This window comes from Sylvia atricapilla, chromosome 19, assembly GCF_009819655.1.
Source record: "Sylvia atricapilla isolate bSylAtr1 chromosome 19, bSylAtr1.pri, whole genome shotgun sequence".
Classification (NCBI taxonomy): Eukaryota; Metazoa; Chordata; class Aves; order Passeriformes; family Sylviidae; genus Sylvia; species Sylvia atricapilla.
The window spans coordinates 11,112,443-11,129,601 of NC_089158.1; the positions used below are offsets into that span (position 1 = coordinate 11,112,443).

At 45.1% G+C, this 17,159-nt stretch overlaps 1 protein-coding gene across 3 annotated transcripts in view; it reads left to right on the forward strand.

Moving 5' to 3' along the window:
• The window catches only part of LMX1B (LIM homeobox transcription factor 1 beta), an 82,522-nt gene that overhangs the window by 64,077 nt on the left and 1,286 nt on the right, over positions 1 to 17,159 (forward strand). The window contains exons 3-8 of one of the 3 annotated variants that reach the window (XM_066333013.1): positions 11,237 to 11,469; positions 14,038 to 14,216; positions 14,593 to 14,670; positions 15,067 to 15,144; positions 15,548 to 15,569; positions 15,943 to 16,083. In XM_066333013.1, coding sequence (XP_066189110.1) covers positions 11,237 to 11,469; positions 14,038 to 14,216; positions 14,593 to 14,670; positions 15,067 to 15,144; positions 15,548 to 15,569; positions 15,943 to 16,083 — 731 coding nt within the window. Of the gene's footprint in view, positions 1 to 11,236; positions 11,470 to 14,037; positions 14,217 to 14,592; positions 14,671 to 15,066; positions 15,145 to 15,547; positions 15,570 to 15,942; positions 16,105 to 17,159 lie in introns of all 3 variants that reach the window. The other 2 variants (XM_066333011.1, XM_066333012.1) reach the window with 2 other exon arrangements.

The following is a 17,159-nucleotide window of genomic DNA, read 5'->3' on the forward strand; positions in this document are numbered from 1 at the left end:
GAGTTTATGACTTTCATAAAGCGGACACAAAGACACTGTGGCGGTAACTGTTATTGTCTAAATTAAGAGCTTATGTTCACCCAACCATATTTCATTAACTTGTACACCCAAGCTTCTACATTTCCTGCCTGCTCCATGCAGCGCTAGAAGCAAATCTTAGATATTTGAAGGCCTATTGTCAGTGAAGTGACAAGAGCGATGTGCAGGTCAGACCTGCCTGTGCGTGGTGACCAGCCCGGACTGGGACTGCCGTGTGCTCACGCTCCCAGGGCAGGCTGCTCTGCACTTGGGACCTGGGAGACCAAAACAGAGAATTCTGTTCTTTCCAATAACAAATTGAGATACTGTGAACAACCCTTAAATGCCAAAATGCAGGCCAAAGTGCCGATGGAGCTGATCGTTCCTAAAGTCATCTTTCCTGTGAGTGAGGACCCAATCCTGCTCCTGATGCTGCCGAAGGAGTTCTACATCTCACTTGAAGCAAAAGCTGACACAGCTTCTCCTCCCTTATTTTTCTATAACAGACCATCTTAAGGACATCAGAGCTGTTGGTGAGCAAACTTTGATGCGTTTCAGCAAATACTGTGTTTTGAAACAAAGGGCTTTGTCAACTCTCTAAAAAGGACAGTGTAATCAGAGCAGGATTTCATTTCGACCAGATAGTCAACAAAGCATCTCATTTTTGGAAATATATATGGAGCCCTGAGCAACACCATGTATAGGATAATTCCAAGCCATACAAATTTTCTTGCTGAAAGAAAGGAATGTGCTGATAAGATATGAGGGGATTTTGTACACTTTTTCTCTAACAGGCATCTCTATTTTTTTTCTCTCTGTGTATGTGTATATACTATACACATACACTTAACCAAAAGTTAAGTAGTATTTAAGTATTTCAGCTTTGACCTACTTACAACTTTTCATTTAATTAAAAAAAATCTGAAAAAGTTAATAAAATGTTTAGACAAACCTTTCAGTCTTGTGAGCTTAAAGGAATAATCCTCTTTGCATGCCTAATAATGTTGTTGGTGTCTAATGGGATTTCATTTTCACACATGTGGAAGTGTCCTGTGTTATAAATGTTTGACTGCTGGAATAACTTAAAACCTGTGCAGACATTGGAGGCAGGAGGAGGGTCTGGGCGTGCTGTAGGGCCCTGCTTACTGATAAATCTCTTTGTATGGGTTTCAAGCATCTAGTTTACTAAAGCCTGAATACAAACACAGATGCTGATAGCTGAGTCTTAGGACTCTGTCAACCATATTTGGCTTTACAGAAGCCAGGAGCTTTTCATAGTTCTGTGTCTAATCTTAAAAATTCAGTTTATAGAGCAACTTTAGTAGTCATCCACATTAGAATGAGCAGGCTCATCTGCTCTTTAATTTAAAAAAGATGAATCAGATGTTGCAAGTCTTAAAAAAAACCACTGTATGAAGAGCAGTATTTATTTTCCATCCTAATAGTAAGTAATTGACATAAGCTTAATAAGAGTCACTTCACGTTACAAGAAAAAATTATCATTCTTAGGCAGCAGCAGACGCCTTTGGTTACCTGAGTTTTGGAGGTTTGAGTAGGGGTTCTTTAGTTTTCCTTTTTCTGTGGTCCTTTTTACAAAGCTCCATGCCTCTGGTAAGAGCCTCCTGTTTTTACCAGAAGCACAAAGTTTGTGAAAGAAGGACTATAAAGAGAAACTATGTGAGATGATTGGAGGAGAAAAATTTCGTCCATTAAGGGTCAGCCTAAAAGAGCACGATTTAGAGCAGAATATAGCTGGAACTTTTGTAAGACAAGCAGCAACTTTTCATGCTCCGATGGGGATTCTTGGGTTAAATTGCTATCTTTGAGTTCTGAACTTGGAAAGGTATTAAAGTGGAATTAAACCTTTACACAATCCTGCTCTTGTGTCATTCAGGATTTTTTTGGGTTCTGTTTAATTGTACATCACAGCAGGGTTCTGAGTGACTGGTGCTTTAAAGAAATGAAGGGTAGGGTTAAGTCTGCAGCCCACTGCTCCCTGCTAATCCTTCTTGTTCCTTGAAGAAGGATTTACTTTTGCTGCCAGCTTGTGAAAGACTTTCCTCCTCCCGAAGAGATTGTTGTGGCTTTCCTGGGGAGGTGTGGTTGCTATAGCAGGGAGTCACGCCTGGGTATTCTCTCAAACCCTACTGAGAATGGGCCAAAAAAGAGCCAAAGAAGAGTAAAACTGGGGATTAAAAAATGGAACAATGGGAGACAGGAAGATAGGAGTGGGAACAAATGGGAATTACAGCACCAAAAATAATGCAAAGTGACAAAAAGAGGAAATAGAAAAATAATAGCTGACAGTTGGACTGAAAAGACAAACACTACAAAAGAACAATTTATTTTCAACAGGCAAAGAACATAAAAAGGCATCTGGGAAATAAGACACCCTATGTTGAGGACTTTTTTTCGTTCTTACTCTATTGCAAACATGCATGCACCAAGTACACAAAACTGCTTCGTGCCTCCCTCTCAGTCCCACCTTTGCCACAATCTGTTTATTTGAAACAAAACCTTCTTGTGTTTTGAACGGTGTGTTTATTTATTTGTTGTTAAATTATGTCTCTAACTGTGTCTGTTCCTAGGGACTTAAGGTAGGGTAATTCTGGCTTTTCACATTAAACATTGTCATGCATATCAATAGTGGAAGAAAGGATCCAACTCTGCTCAAATTCTGTTCTTGAGTGCTTTCCAGAGAAGTAACTGCCTCTAGTGGGCACTTGGTTTTGCTGCTGCTTTCTGGAGACAAATTCTTCAGCTCACGCCATGGCAATGCCCCGAGCCCTGTACCTGGCCCTGCCCCAGGCTGTGCCCCCTCCTCACTCTCCTGCAGCTGCCTCCTCCTCGCTTGGGCTCTGCCCTGTCTCCAGGAGATTTACTCTAGCAGTTCAGCAGCTGTAGTTTGCTCCTAACCCCCTTTGCTCTACTGACAAAACACCGCCTAATTTTGCAAATATTCGCGTATTTCCATCTCAGTGAAAGAAGCAGAAATTTTCATTCAGTGTAAAATTTGTCACAATGCAAACAGAATTTTAAAAGGAGCCTGTGCCGCATCTAACAGCAAATCTCTCTGAATGCCTTTCCTGCACCCCACTGCTTTATATACAGGGGAGGCAGAGAGATATAATAGATGAAACATTTTGTTTATGAAGTGTCTATGTTTTGCTTTATTTCACATGTTTTTGCAATATAGATAACAGATTACACCACAGAGCTTTCATTGCCTTGTGCTATAAAGATACTATAAAGCCTTTCTGGGTATTAATAATAGATTGTGTTGATGAGTTTGGAGAAGCTGGCAATAGACCCCCCACTGCAAAGACATTAACACCACAGGACTAAGGTATCTTTCCCTTGCAAATCAGTTGCTAAATTGGCTGTGCTGATGAGTTTGGGCACTAGCTCTCCACCAGCATCACTGCAGCAGGCACAGGAAGTGATTTTGTTTTATACTAGCAAATAACGTTTCTTCCTCTCGATGTTCTTAGTTGCGAGGAAAGCCTTGTGTAAATTCTTTCCCTAAGTCATTCTTGCCAGCCAAGAAATAACTTAGAAATTACATTTGAATTGCTTTGACATGATTATTTTTTTCTGTAAAAGTGAAGACTGGGCCAGTGAATCACAACAGTACAATTTCCCTGCTTATGGGGCCTTTAGGGTGAAATCTCATATAAAAATTGCATTAGAAGACTTTCCCTGTGTTGTTGGTGATGTAAATCCAGTGTGTGATTTAGTGAACAAGAGGGATAAGATGTCTGTGGGAGCAGGACCAGCCTGGGCAGGGCTGTTCCACAGACCACTTCATCCACTGGGTACTGGCACGGGCACAAAGGGAGAAGACGAAGGTGGATTTAATTTAATTTGTGTAAAAAAACTGAATTAAAGTCCAAAGGGAAGAAAAAGGAGTGCCGGGTTTGCTTGGTGCCCACCGCCCCCCAGCTGGGTGAGCTGTGGCAGAAGCACAAATGCCTCGACAAACACGATGCTTTTCCAGCCCATCAGTGGGATTTGGAGAATGCAAAAACCACGGCAGCAGAAGCCTGTTTAGCCTCTTTGAAACTCACTGACAAAAATAACATTATTTCACAAATGTTTGCTCTGCCTAGAAATATAATTCTAACAAAATCATCATACTTTGTTAATTCATTAGGTCTTCTTAATTGCAGCCCCAGCTTTATCAATTCAATTGGTGCCCTTAACTTTTATAACAGTTTCTGTTCTACAGAAAAGATTAGGAGAAAATTGCAGCCATAATCTGTACAGTGCAATTGCTGTGCTATAAAGAGGAATGGGAGTAGCTGAGAAGAGCAATTGGATTCCCAAAGGTGGAGCACAGTAGAGCAATATCAGTGACTTTGTAAATGAAAAATTGTTTTAATTCCCTTCTAACAGCAATAATTCTATTCTTCATAAATTTTTCCATCAAAGTGTTGTATGGAAAAATGCTATAAAATAGAACAGCATGGCATTGATGGAAGACAGTTGAACAAAGTGGTCAATTAGGGGATGAAAATTAAGCAAAGAGAAGAATTCATTCTGTCACATTCTGCTCAAAGCCAGAAACTGCTCTGCACTTTGCATTTTATGTTGTACTTTACAGTTAAGGGAGATGTAACTATTTAGGTCATTCTGGTCCCAATTGACCAAGTTGCATCAGGCTGTAAGCTTTAAATTCTGTGTGTCTTTGTGCTTGTGTTCAACGATCCCTGTTCCAGCCCAGAGCCCCTGGTGCCTACAGGTCTGAGGTGGTCAGGGGTGCTGTGGGACAGGGACAGTGGGTGCTGGGACACAGTGACAGTGGGTATTGGTGGGACACAGTGACAGTGGGTATTGGTGGGACACAGTGACAGTGGGTGCTGGGACACAGGGACAGTGGGTGCTGGGACACAGTGACAGTGGGTGCTGTGGGACAGTGACAGTGGGTGCTGGGACACAGGGACAGTGGGTATTGGTGGGACACAGTGACAGTGGGTGCTGTGGGACAGTGACAGTGGGTGCTGGGACACAGTGACAGTGGGTATTGGTGGGACACAGTGACAGTGGTTGCTGTGGGACACAGTGACAGTGGGTGCTGTGGCACAGGGACAGTGGGTGCTGGTGGGACACAGTGGCAGTGGGTGCTGGGACACAGTGGCAGTGGGTGCTGTGGGACACAGTGACAGTGGGTATTGGTGGGACACAGTGACAGTGGGTGCTGTGGGACAGTGACGGTGGGTGCTGGGACACAGGGACAATGGGTGCTGTGGGACACAGGGACAGTGGGTGCTGTGGGACACAGGGACAGTGGGTATTGGTGGGACACAGTGACAGTGGGTGCTGTGGGACAGTGACGGTGGGTGCTGGGACACAGGGACAATGGGTGCTGTGGGACACAGGGACAGTGGGTGCTGTGGGACACAGGGACAGTGGGTATTGATGGGACACAATGACAGTGGGTGCTGGTGGGGCACAGTGACAGTGGGTGCTGGGACACAGGGACAATGGGTGCTGTGGGACACAGGGACAGTGGGTGCTGTGGGACACAGGGACAGTGGGTATTGGTGGGACACAGTGACAGTGGGTGCTGTGGGACAGTGACGGTGGGTATTGATGGGACACAATGACAGTGGGTGCTGGTGGGGCACAGTGACAGTGGGTGCTGTGGGACAGTGACAGTGGGTATTGGTGGGACACAGTGACAGTGGGTATTGGTGGGACACAGGGACAGTGGGTGCTGTGGCACAGGGACAGTGGGTGCTGTAGAAAAAGTCACTTATGACCAGGATAGGCAATATGTAATTTGTGAGTGTAAGTCCACATTGTGAAGTGCAGATTTAACACAAGCTTTCACCAGTAGCTGGTGTTCATACTACAGCACCTGTGGATAAGGGTTAATAAATATTTTCTTCAGTTCTCACTGAAGAAGAAAAAGGTTTCTTTGTTTTAGTTTCTCTCTAAATATTACAGATTTTTTTCTAGAAACTTTTAAATTTTACACATTTGATTACTACTCGATGACAGGGAATTATCTTTCTTATACTGAAGTTTCAGTATGAAGTTGGCTTTAATAAACTGTGTAATTATTTCTTCTGCAGGGAAAATATTTTAAATGGATTATTTCTTTTTTAAGGGTGGGGGGGGGAGTTTCAAATCATAAATTTATAATATTCCTGTTCTGCTTTACTGCATTCAAGATGCTTTGTATATTCTGAATAGAGTGCAATCAAGCAATAGTTTTTCAACTTTATAAGCACCCATGAATTGTAAGACATTACAAAAAATATTCAAGTTGTGTGCTGGAAAAACCCCATGCATACTGTTTTTTCAATCCTATGTCATTTAAAGAAAGGAGTAACAAAATTTATCCCAAAGAACAAGGAGCAGATGTCTTTCATCAGTAATTTAATTTCTTCTCTTAATAAAACTCAGTTGTGTGAAAAACATACTGTATATTACTCTATCTGCACGCTGTTTCACAGCTCAGGAGTGTGAACTCCCAGGCTCAGAGCAGGCCAGCAGGGCTGTCCCAGGGTGTGAGCAGAGGGGAAAGCAGCACACATACAGACTGCACCAAGGCTACTTACAAAAGCTATGACCACTACCTTTGCATTTTTATTAAATAAAGAAAACCCAGGTATCTGCTGGGGTTGCTGCAACACACAATGTCAGAATAACAGAGAAAGGGGAATGACTGAAGGTCTCTGGTAGGTAGGAAGCAGCATCTGTCCTCTTGCATACATCAAACACAGCTTAATAACTTCCTATTTACTGCTTCATGGCAGAGGCCCAGTAAATAAACAACCTGACTGAATTAGTCTATTTTTCTACCTTTTTCCTGTATAACAAACCTCTTGAACCACGCTTAATGTGAACAGCAAATTTCACACTGCACATGGACATCTCTCAGCACAGATTAAATTAGTTATAATAAAACAATTAAAATCTATTTGCCCACAGACAGGAGGAAATGAAGGACCTGGCTCAGGCACAGAAAGGTAAAGGGTGGGTTGTCAGGGCACCAGGAGAGCAAACAGCAGAGCTGTGATTCTCAAGAGCAAAGCAGGGTCAAACTTACTGCGAGATAACTGCCCGGGATACAATAAATCAGGGCTCCGTATTGCACTCCAGATGGCTGTGCCATGCAGGAAGGCACAGTGGATCATGTAACTGTGGTTGTTTCTAAGGATTACTGATTCTGCCTGCCTTCACAGGGATATCCTAACAAATAAAATCTTTATGGCCTCTTCCGCTGGTGAACATTTTCATCTACTGGTTAAAATCAGGACGTGTCTTAGCATTTGCATTGCCCCTGATCCATATGCAAAATTAATTTAAGTTCACACAGTTTTCTGTGGTAAAGACTTTTTGATTATCTAGTACTGTAAAGTTGCTTCAGAGCATTTATTGTAAATACTCTGATGGACAGACAGGCCATTGTTCTGAGCTTTAGCTTGGCTGAGTCCCCCAAGTGTTCCAGGCATAGAGGCAAACACACTTAAAAACTCCTAAACCTATTGAGTTGTCTTTCAAAATTGTCCAGGCAACAGAACTTATTTATAAAACTCCACAATCATTGATTCAAAACAAGGTTTTCTTGTTCTGCTTTTCTTCTTTGTCCTCTTTGAACGGTTTTCTCTGGAATGTTTTCGTTGTGCTTAGGAGTCGGAGATTTCCTGCGGCTTCTAATAAAGGCATTTGATTTCCACTCTCCACATACTTTAACACATCCAAGGATTTTGAGGTTTGACATTAGCTTAAGAGAGCTGGAGATAATCAGCCACGAGAGTAAAAAGCCAGAGTTATGTAAATTATTTGTAAAATGTATAGAAAGCAAAAAAAATTATTCCTTTAAATGTGGTTGGTATGGGGACAGAGTCTTTGTCTCAGCACAGAATATCTGTGTGCTCCCCTTCAAATTTATGGCTTTGATTGAAACCTGTAAAGGGGTGATCTGTAAAGTATTCCTGCTATCCTACACTTCCCAACAGGTTTATTACCATTCGTTTATAAAATGAACAGTCTAACGAGCAGTGGTTTAGATCACAGCTATCAAAGTCTGGTCATTTGTCAAGATTAGTTTCCTGTTGTGAGATTGCCTTGTGCAAAAAGAGTGCATAACCTTGTGTTCCTCTTGGGAAGCTGAAAAAATACCTATAAACACCCTATAAGATAGCTTTTATGAAGATTTTATAATCTCAGAATTCAACCCAACACGCTGCTCTGTGTGTATTTGTGTGAATGGATGTTATAATACAGAGTACCTGTGTACAGGGGAGAGGGAATTTTCTTGACAAGAGTTAGATTCAGGATATGAAGTCCGTGCAGTCAGGGCAATTTAATGTTCATTTGAATGAGTTAATATACACTGATGACAGTGTAATTGGTTATAGCTAAAAGGCTGCCTTGGGAAGCACTGTTGCAAAAGCACCATCTTTACAGGAATAGTCGGTTGCCAGTAAATAACACAAAGGATTTTCCATTCATGTTAAATATATTTATTTTGAAGAAAAAGGAAAAACACAAACACTCACTAGGCAGTGAGACGGCAAAGGTGCAGGTCAGGGATACAACACGCTCTACAGGACAAGGAGTTCATCTTCGTGTCCCTGTTTGAGGGAAGGTGCAGGGGATTTATGCCTTCCTGGGCTTTTCTTCTTGAAAGTATCTGTAAAGTGTGTTACATTTGTGTTTTCACTGCCACTGGACGGTGGCGTATCGTGCGGTTTGCTTGGGAGACGAGCGGAGGCGGGCGCAGCCCGTCCCGGAGCGGTCCCAGCCCCATCAGGGCCCGCAGCCCGTCCCGGAGCCCGTCCCGGAGCCCGTCCCGGAGCCCGTCCTGGAGCCCATCCCGGAGCCCATCCCGGAGCCCATCCCGGAGCCCATCCCGGAGCGGTCCCAGCCCGTCCCGGAGCCCGTCCCGGAGCCCATCCCGGAGCCCATCCCGGAGCCCGTCCCGGAGCCCGTCCCGGAGCGGTCCCAGCCCCATCAGGCCCCGCAGCCCCGCCGGCTGGGCCGCTCCCCGGGGAAGGCTCCCGGCGGAGGTGGGCACCTGCCCCGGGCGGTGGCCGCAGGGCGGGACCCTGGAGCTCCTCCGCGAGCCCTTCCCGGGCCGCGCTGTGCCCGCACACGCCACGGCCGGTGTCCCGGGTACGGTCCGTGTCCCGGGTACGGGCCGTGTCCCGGGTACGGTCCGTGTCCCGGGTACGGCCGGTGTCCCGGGTAGGGCCAGTGGCCCGGGTACGGTCCGTGTCCCGGGTACGGTCCGTGTCCCGCGTACGGCCGGTGTCCCGGGTACGGTCCGTGTCCCGGGTAGGGCCCGTGTCCCGGGTACGGCCGGTGTCCCGGGTACGGCCGGTGTCCCGGGTACGGCCCGTGTCCCGGGTAGGGCCGGTGTCCCGGGTAAGGGCGGCCATGGGCACCGGCACCGGCATCTCGGTGCGGTACACGGCGGGACAGAGCCTTCGCAGCAGCTCTGCCGCTCCTGGGGTCTGCAGGCGTGCCCCGTCCTCAGGGCATCCCCTCGGACACAGAGGCCAGCCTTGCTTCAATGAGTCAAGTAGGTTTAAGCAGATAAATAGAAACAACTTTTTTCAGTGCATTCCCCCCCCGCCCCCCGTGTGTTAATCCTTTCGGATATTAAATTGTGTAGAGATAAAAATATTTTCTGCTTAAGAATTTGCTGGCTAAAGCATTGTAAGGAAAACCTTGCGGGCAAAGCAAGCTGAGCGTATGGAACGAGCCGTTCTGTTCGTGGCAGTGCCCAGGGCCCTGTGTGTGCACCAGCCTTCCCTTGACAGATGGAGCAGGTTACACACCTGAGCAGGAGCTGCCCAGCCCAGCTGGCTCCGGCCCCCGGAGGCTGTGGTGATGTGCACCGAGCCCGGCGGTGCCCGCTGCGGTCACCCCTGGCACAGCTGGGCAGCGGCCCGCTCCCGTCCCTCCGCCGCTTTCTGATGCTGGGTGCAACCGTATTGACATTTGCTTTTCCCCGCTGCCCGCTGACTCCAGCCCCTTGCCGAGGGCTCGTACTGCCATTTTCCTGCACTTCTCAGCTCAGACAAAATGGAGGCTCTGGAGGAATGAATCACTACCACAGCCTTAGCGTTTTAAAATCAGAGGGAATTGCCTTTTTTGTGAAAAATTATAATTCTGAAGATAGAAAAAAAGTCAGCATACCCCATGCTAAAATGCAGAATCCAATTTTTTTTTTTTTTTTTTTTTCACCGAGCACGCTGGAGCAATGGTGTTCATTTTCTTGCTGAAATGTAAATGTTCATGCACCTTGCACTGTGATGTATTGCCATGAAAGACACTGAATTTCAAATCACCAGCGCACCATGTGACACAGGGATGTAACAGAAATTCATCTTTATTTGAGGCAGCCCCTTTCTGAAATCTCACTTAGGGAGATTCCCAGTTGCCATTAGAAAAGCAAAATAAAATTAATCTGAATAATTCTAACTTAAACCTAGAAAATTAATGATGGATGAAAGACAGGGTTTATAGAGCATTAACAAGAACTAGTCTGGATACAGCGAGTGTTCTAGGGTCTGTGATTATACTGGTAATTTGACAGATTGTATCACTGCCTATCTCTGCCAAAGGATGTTTCACACCATTTAAAATGCACAGTACTTCCTTCAGAGACAGGTTGTTCTGGAATAACTCAACATCCAAAGAGAAGCTGTGTTATTTCACTCCTCTCTTTATTGATTGCATGTGTACAATTGTGTGTATGCGCAAGTGCTGACTCTGCCTCAGCAAAAGCACAGAGTTTTCATGCTCATTTCTGTGTTTATCGGCCTCCTCAGAGACAGACAATACCAAAAATGGAAAGTCATGAAATCTGTTCAGAATAGAGCTTAAGTGCTGAAACCAGAGACCCTGCATAAAACAAAGCATGAGTTTGTCCTTCCTCTAAAAGGTGAACTAAATACATTTGGGTTTAAGCAATTATCCAACTTTGGGAGCTCCCTTTTGTTTCTCATTTTGAAAAGGAAAAAAAACCACTGAGATAAGGACAGTTCTTAGTGGGTTTTGTCCAGGAAAGGTGATTTAGGGAGTCTCGAGACCAAAGCGATTGAGATTTGAAAGAATTGCATGCATATGACGTTTCCAAGCCTAAGGATGCGAGTCTTGCAGTGTGCAGGAGCACGAGCCAGGCTGATCTGTGCAGACGTTGCTGGATTTAGAGCCACGCAGGGTTTGCTCTGACTGTGCTGCCTGTCCCTTGCAGGCTGTTCGCTGCCAAGTGCAGCGGCTGCATGGAGAAGATCGCCCCGACCGAGTTCGTGATGCGAGCCCTGGAGTGTGTCTACCACCTGAGCTGCTTCTGCTGCTGCGTGTGCGAGCGACAGCTGAGGAAAGGCGACGAGTTTGTCCTCAAGGAAGGGCAGCTGCTCTGCAAAAGTGACTATGAGAAAGAGAAAGACTTGTTGAGCTCGGTCAGCCCAGACGACTCAGACTCAGGTGAGATTTTCCCACACCTGCTCTGACTGGAAAGGCTGCATGAGTCTGTAGAGCTTTCATGTAGAGAAGTACATCCATTTTCACATCCACTTCATCTCTATGCCTGTGCCACCTATGCAAATTTGCAGACACAGCTGAAAACATTCCTACTGGCAGTCTGCTTTCCTTAAACTAACTCTCTTCCTTAACTTCCTGCTTGGTAAAAGACAAAATCTTTTTGCTTTCATGGATGTGTTTTTCTATAAGATCATAAAGCATGAGCCAGACTGACTTTAGCTACCCAAGGTCTCACTAAAGTGAGGCATCAGCATGCTGTTCTCCATAGGCATTCTTCCATCCACTTAAAATATTTTTCAGGGGATCTTCTGCACGTACAATTTCAGCACTAAACTAGGAAAATGGGCACAGCAGTAATATGATTTTCTAGAGGAATCTCTCTGCCAATTACAAATTGTACCTTTAAGAAAGATTGCAAGGGCAAAACAGAAGTTCTGAAGAGAATCTGAAAGTAAATGAGGTGTGGGTGTGTGCCATCATAATTGCACACTTGTTTTCCAAGAAAATATGTAAGAAAATCAACAGTTACCATTCCATTACATGTACAAATGACATATTTGCCTCTGGTTTATAGGAAAATGCGTTACTCCATTTTAACTGGGAGCAGAAATTTTCCTTAATCTCTAATCTGAGAGTCGTATTCTCCACATGGCCAAAGTTTCAATTTCCACATCAGGAATGCCTGAAGACAAAGGTCTCTGCAGCCTCGGCAGTGTGTGGAGCAGGGCCATTCTCGGAGCAGTGTTTTGGTCACTGTCACTCTGCCTTTGCAGGATCCTGAGTGCTGGGTCTGGGCTTTTGGTGAACGTGCCTGAGGCACGTGAGTTTCCTCCTTGACCATCAGCATCCTTTGCCCCTCGCTGTGCTCCTGCCTCGTGTCCACCAAACCCGCTGAGCCTCTGTGCCTGTGAGGCTGTCCCTGTCTGGTCACAGGCACCTTCCCCTGCTGCTGTCCCCACTCACACCACCCGAGCTGGCAGCTGCCTTTGGCACCAGCTTTGCCAGGGGTGGGCTCCTCTCCAGGACCAGATCTGGCTTGCGATCTGCAGCGAGGAGCTACCACGGTAGCACAAACTAGTCTTGGTTTCAATTTCATTTCCCTTTGGCACAAAGGGGAGTTTCTTACTCCTGGAGATGCTTTTTTCCCCCCCTCATTATTCTCTGTTAGCCAAACCCAAACCTGAAAAACAAGCTGACAAATTAAACAAGTTGTTTGTCTCCCATTGTCTAACACAGTGAAAACACTCATCTCCCAGGGGGCTGGGGGAGAGCGCACGATCTGCAAAGCCCTGGCTGAGAATGTGTCCTGCTTCAGTCAAATGTTTATCCACTGGACACAAAACTAACTCTCCAATGAGCAGTATTAATCCTCACACACTTTTCCTTGGAAATAGCATGCTGGAAAGTTAATAATGTCATGGTTATTAAAATGACTGAACTTCTCTTTAATCATTAGGGCAAAGATGCTTATTAAAGTAAAAGGTGATTAGACTGCTAGGTGCATAATAATCACACCCTAAAATGAATTCAATTTGTTGATTCCCCAAATGTAGTCCATCAGTATATAAAATTTCAGTGTGTTTCTTCATGTTGAAGTCCCTATAATAATGTGATAGTGTTTTCTGGAAGAAAAATCAGTAGTCTGGTCAAATAAAATATGCAGAGTTGAAAAGCTGATTTTCACACCAAAATGTGTATTTACCCCTGAACATTTGTCACTATGCTTGAGATTTCCCAGGACAATATACTAACATGTAATATCACCAGACTGTATGAGTATTCAGAATTTAATTATAGAAAATACAAAGAATCTCTTTGGTCCACTCAAGCACATAGATACTTGTATGTATTTACTAAGAAAGAGAAGTTTGTGCTTGTACAAACAGACACATTTTAATGCACAGAGGAAGATTACTGATGTGTTCAGTAGGAAGTGGAAATGAGATGACAAAGATTATATTTAATATTATCTCTGGAGTTTCGAAACATTCAAAACAGTATTCAATAACTGGAATCTGCTCTATATTGAGTCAGATGGGCTTTGAGATACTTGTGTGATACTTGCTTTATGCTGTTTTGCTGCCATAGCAGTGCAGGTAGTAGTACCTGTCTGCAGATAATGCTTCAGGAGAAGCTGGAGTTCAGCTGTGAAGGTAAAGGTGTATCTGGTGGTGAGGTTGGAGCAGGTGAGCACATAGGACCAAGAGGGGGTGGAAAGGCACAAAGTGTCTCTGTGCCCAATTCCTGGAAACACCGAAGCCTATGCTGAGTTTCCATCCCCTGATCAATTATAAAAATGTTTTCAATTAAAAATTGAAAACGTTTTTATGCTTTTGTGGCATTTGATTTAGGCAGAGCACACAGATCTAAGATAGTCTCTTCCTGCCCACGGCTGCTTTAGGTATTCAAATAACCATGGGACAATAGTTGAACATGTTGACTGAAGAGCAGTTCTCAAACATCCTGTTTTCTTGGTGGAACAAGTGCAATTATAAATGCTTTTTTCACCAGTCAAAAGCGATGATGAAGATGGAGATGTTAAGCCCACCAAAGGCCAAGTGACCCAAGGAAAAGGAAGCGATGATGGGAAGGACCCAAGAAGACCTAAACGACCAAGGACAATACTGACAACACAGCAGAGACGAGCATTCAAAGCATCATTTGAAGTGTCTTCTAAGCCCTGCAGGAAGGTGGGTGCTTCACCAGAGACCAAGTCAGCCCTGACACCAGGCCACAGCCCCAGACAGCCCTGCCCCTTCCTGGGGCAATAGCAGTTCTCCTGGGGTGAGAGCAGAGCACTCTTTTTTGCACAGAAGTCTTTTATGGGTAAAATTTAGTGCAATTTTCCTCAGCTCAGACTGTTTGTTCAGTAGTTACAGAACTGGTAGCGCCATCAGGGGCAGAATTTGACAACACTATGCAAAAATACAATGAATTTTTAAAAGTAATTCCATACATGCAATTTTTGTTGTTAATACAAATGTTCCTCCTAACAAAACTGATTAGTGTTTTTTGGGGTTTTTTTAACTTATGAAAAATTGCATCATTAAGCATTTCCTCCTGCAGGTCAGAGAAACATTGGCAGCTGAAACAGGGCTCAGCGTGCGAGTCGTCCAGGTCTGGTTTCAAAACCAAAGAGCAAAGGTAGGCGGTTTGTCACACTCTCAAAAGTCAAATGCAGGCTGTGCCTCAACAAGGGCCCTTGCCCTGGCTGCAGGTCACACTGCAGAAGTCCCACGGCTGAGCTCTGCGTGTTCTGCCTGCTCTGCTCTCTGCCTCCACACTAGAAAGGCGACTTCCAAACACAGACATTAAATTCATATGCTCAAAGCAACTCGGGGTTGGGAGTAAATTCTGCATGCAAATCTGGACTGGAAACTGAAGTGTTTAAATGTTAGTATTTGAAACTGAACCCACAACAGTGTGTGCATAAGTATAAATGGTCTGTGTTAACTGACAACATGTTTGCAGAGAGTTTTTTAAGAAAAAAATTGTTGCATTTGGAGCTATGAGATTGTTCTGTTCTTCTGCTTTTTTCAGATGAAAAAGCTAGCACGAAGGCACCAACAGCAGCAGGAGCAACAGAACTCGCAGCGACTAGGACAAGGTAGGAGATTTGTGAAAAAGCAAATTGAGAGAGAGAAAGAATCTGTAGTTGGCTGGAAGTGCCATTCCCACGTGATACTTCAGTACAGCAATCCAGGGCACGTGCAGGTCCATCAGTGTCCATCAGCAGTGGAAGGGCCTGAGTGCCCATGCCGGGTTACTCCAAATTCTCCTGGTGGGATCAGACCCCAGAGGTGCTCGTGCAGAAGCTGTTACCTCATTTCTAGTAGAAATGTGCCGCGTGGAGGTGTTTGCACTGGAGGGAATCTCCAGGAGACTGACTCCAGACAGATCCTCCAGTTTGTTTTGTTCTGCAGTAAGGGGCACAGTGCTCAGCTGGAATCTGCACAGGCATCAGCATTGCTGCCCCAGCCAAGGCATGGAGAGCCCCCCGTGCCCCCACAAGTGTCTGGAGCCTGGGCAGGCACTGCTCAGAGGCACTGGGGCTTGCTCTGCTGCTCTGTGGGTACTCCTGAGTATCTCCAGTTCCCAAGACCTTGCGGCCTCAAATCCTCCACTTTACCCAGAGCAGAAAAACTGGGACCAGCACAAGTTAGAGAATAACTGGGCTCTGTCACACAGAATAGACAGACTTTGGGAGGATAGGATCCAGGACCTAGGAACTCCAAAAATTATGTAGTCAGAAGTTACAAGCCTTTCAGCTTATTGCTCAGGGTTCTACACTCAAACAAAATTTGGAAAGTTTCTCTGACTGATAGGATACCCCTGACTGCATTTGCTAGGGTTCATTGTTGCCACTGATTCTGCCCTGTTCCCCAGCAGTAACTGTGCCTCCTCTTTGCTTTGTAGAAGTAATGTCCAACCGAATGGAAGGGATGATGACATCTTACACACCACTTGCACCACCACAGCAGCAGATTGTAGCAATGGAGCAAAGCAGTTATGGCACAGACCCATTTCAGCAGGGTCTTACCCCTCCACAAATGCCAGGCGACCACATGAACCCCTATGGTAAGGCATGCCTCATTCTGCCACATCCCAAGTAGCTGGGTCCATGTGCTGGATCACATACCACAGGGGCAGCAGCTTTACTGGCTTTTAGAATATTTTTTCTGGGATTTGTACCAGGGAATTTGTACCAGTCAGTTTTATATGTGTATTTTCTTGTACACATAAGGGGGTAGAACAGAGCTCATCTCAAGCTCTGGACACCTTTCAAAACTATTTCACAGTATAATTCTGATAAATTATAAACAAGCAACATCACTTCTCCAAGCTCCACTTTTTTTAAACCACTGTCCAAGACACTGAAAAATAAACAGTACCAAATTCTAGCTCCCTCACAAATTTTTCCTTTTTTCTTAGAAGCTTTGAGGAAAAAGTGCCTTCAATAAAGAGAAGTAATCTATTCATTACAAAATGAATAAGCAGCCCTGTAAGACCACTCAGATTGGATGCGTGGATTTGTTAAAGAACAGTTCTTGAGCTCCTAAGAGATGGGTTACCACAGGACATTTCTCCTGCATAGTTTTATTCTCTGTCCCAAATCAAGATGACGGTTTGCTTTCACGATTGCTTGACCACAGATCAAACGCATTACAAGCACTAAATGCTCAGTTATTGATTCTGGACAATTGCAGTGTGGCATTTAAAAAGAATGTCAGAGGATTTTTCAGACTGTGGTTCCCGGCCTTGCGGTAGCCCCCAAGGGCCTGTTTCAGACTCCTTTCTGCTGACCAGGAGCACTTCTCTCACCTCACTGTAGAGGCTCACAGGCTCATCACTGTCCCCAGCACAGCGGGCACAGGCCAACAGGAAATCTGCTTGGCGTCTGTGTCGGTACTTTTGCCACTGAGACAAGTCCATGGTGCACACCAGGAAGTTTGGGAGGTCCTGTAAGGAGCTGAGGACATATGAAGTGCCCTTGAGCATTAGGTGGCTTGTGATTTTGCTGGTTTGCTTGGCTTTCTGAGTAAAACTCCTCGGGAAGCAGGTTCTGTGCTCCAAAAGGGGTGCAGGGGATGGCACAAAGCCATTTTGAATGAGCATGTGGGGAAAAAGAACCA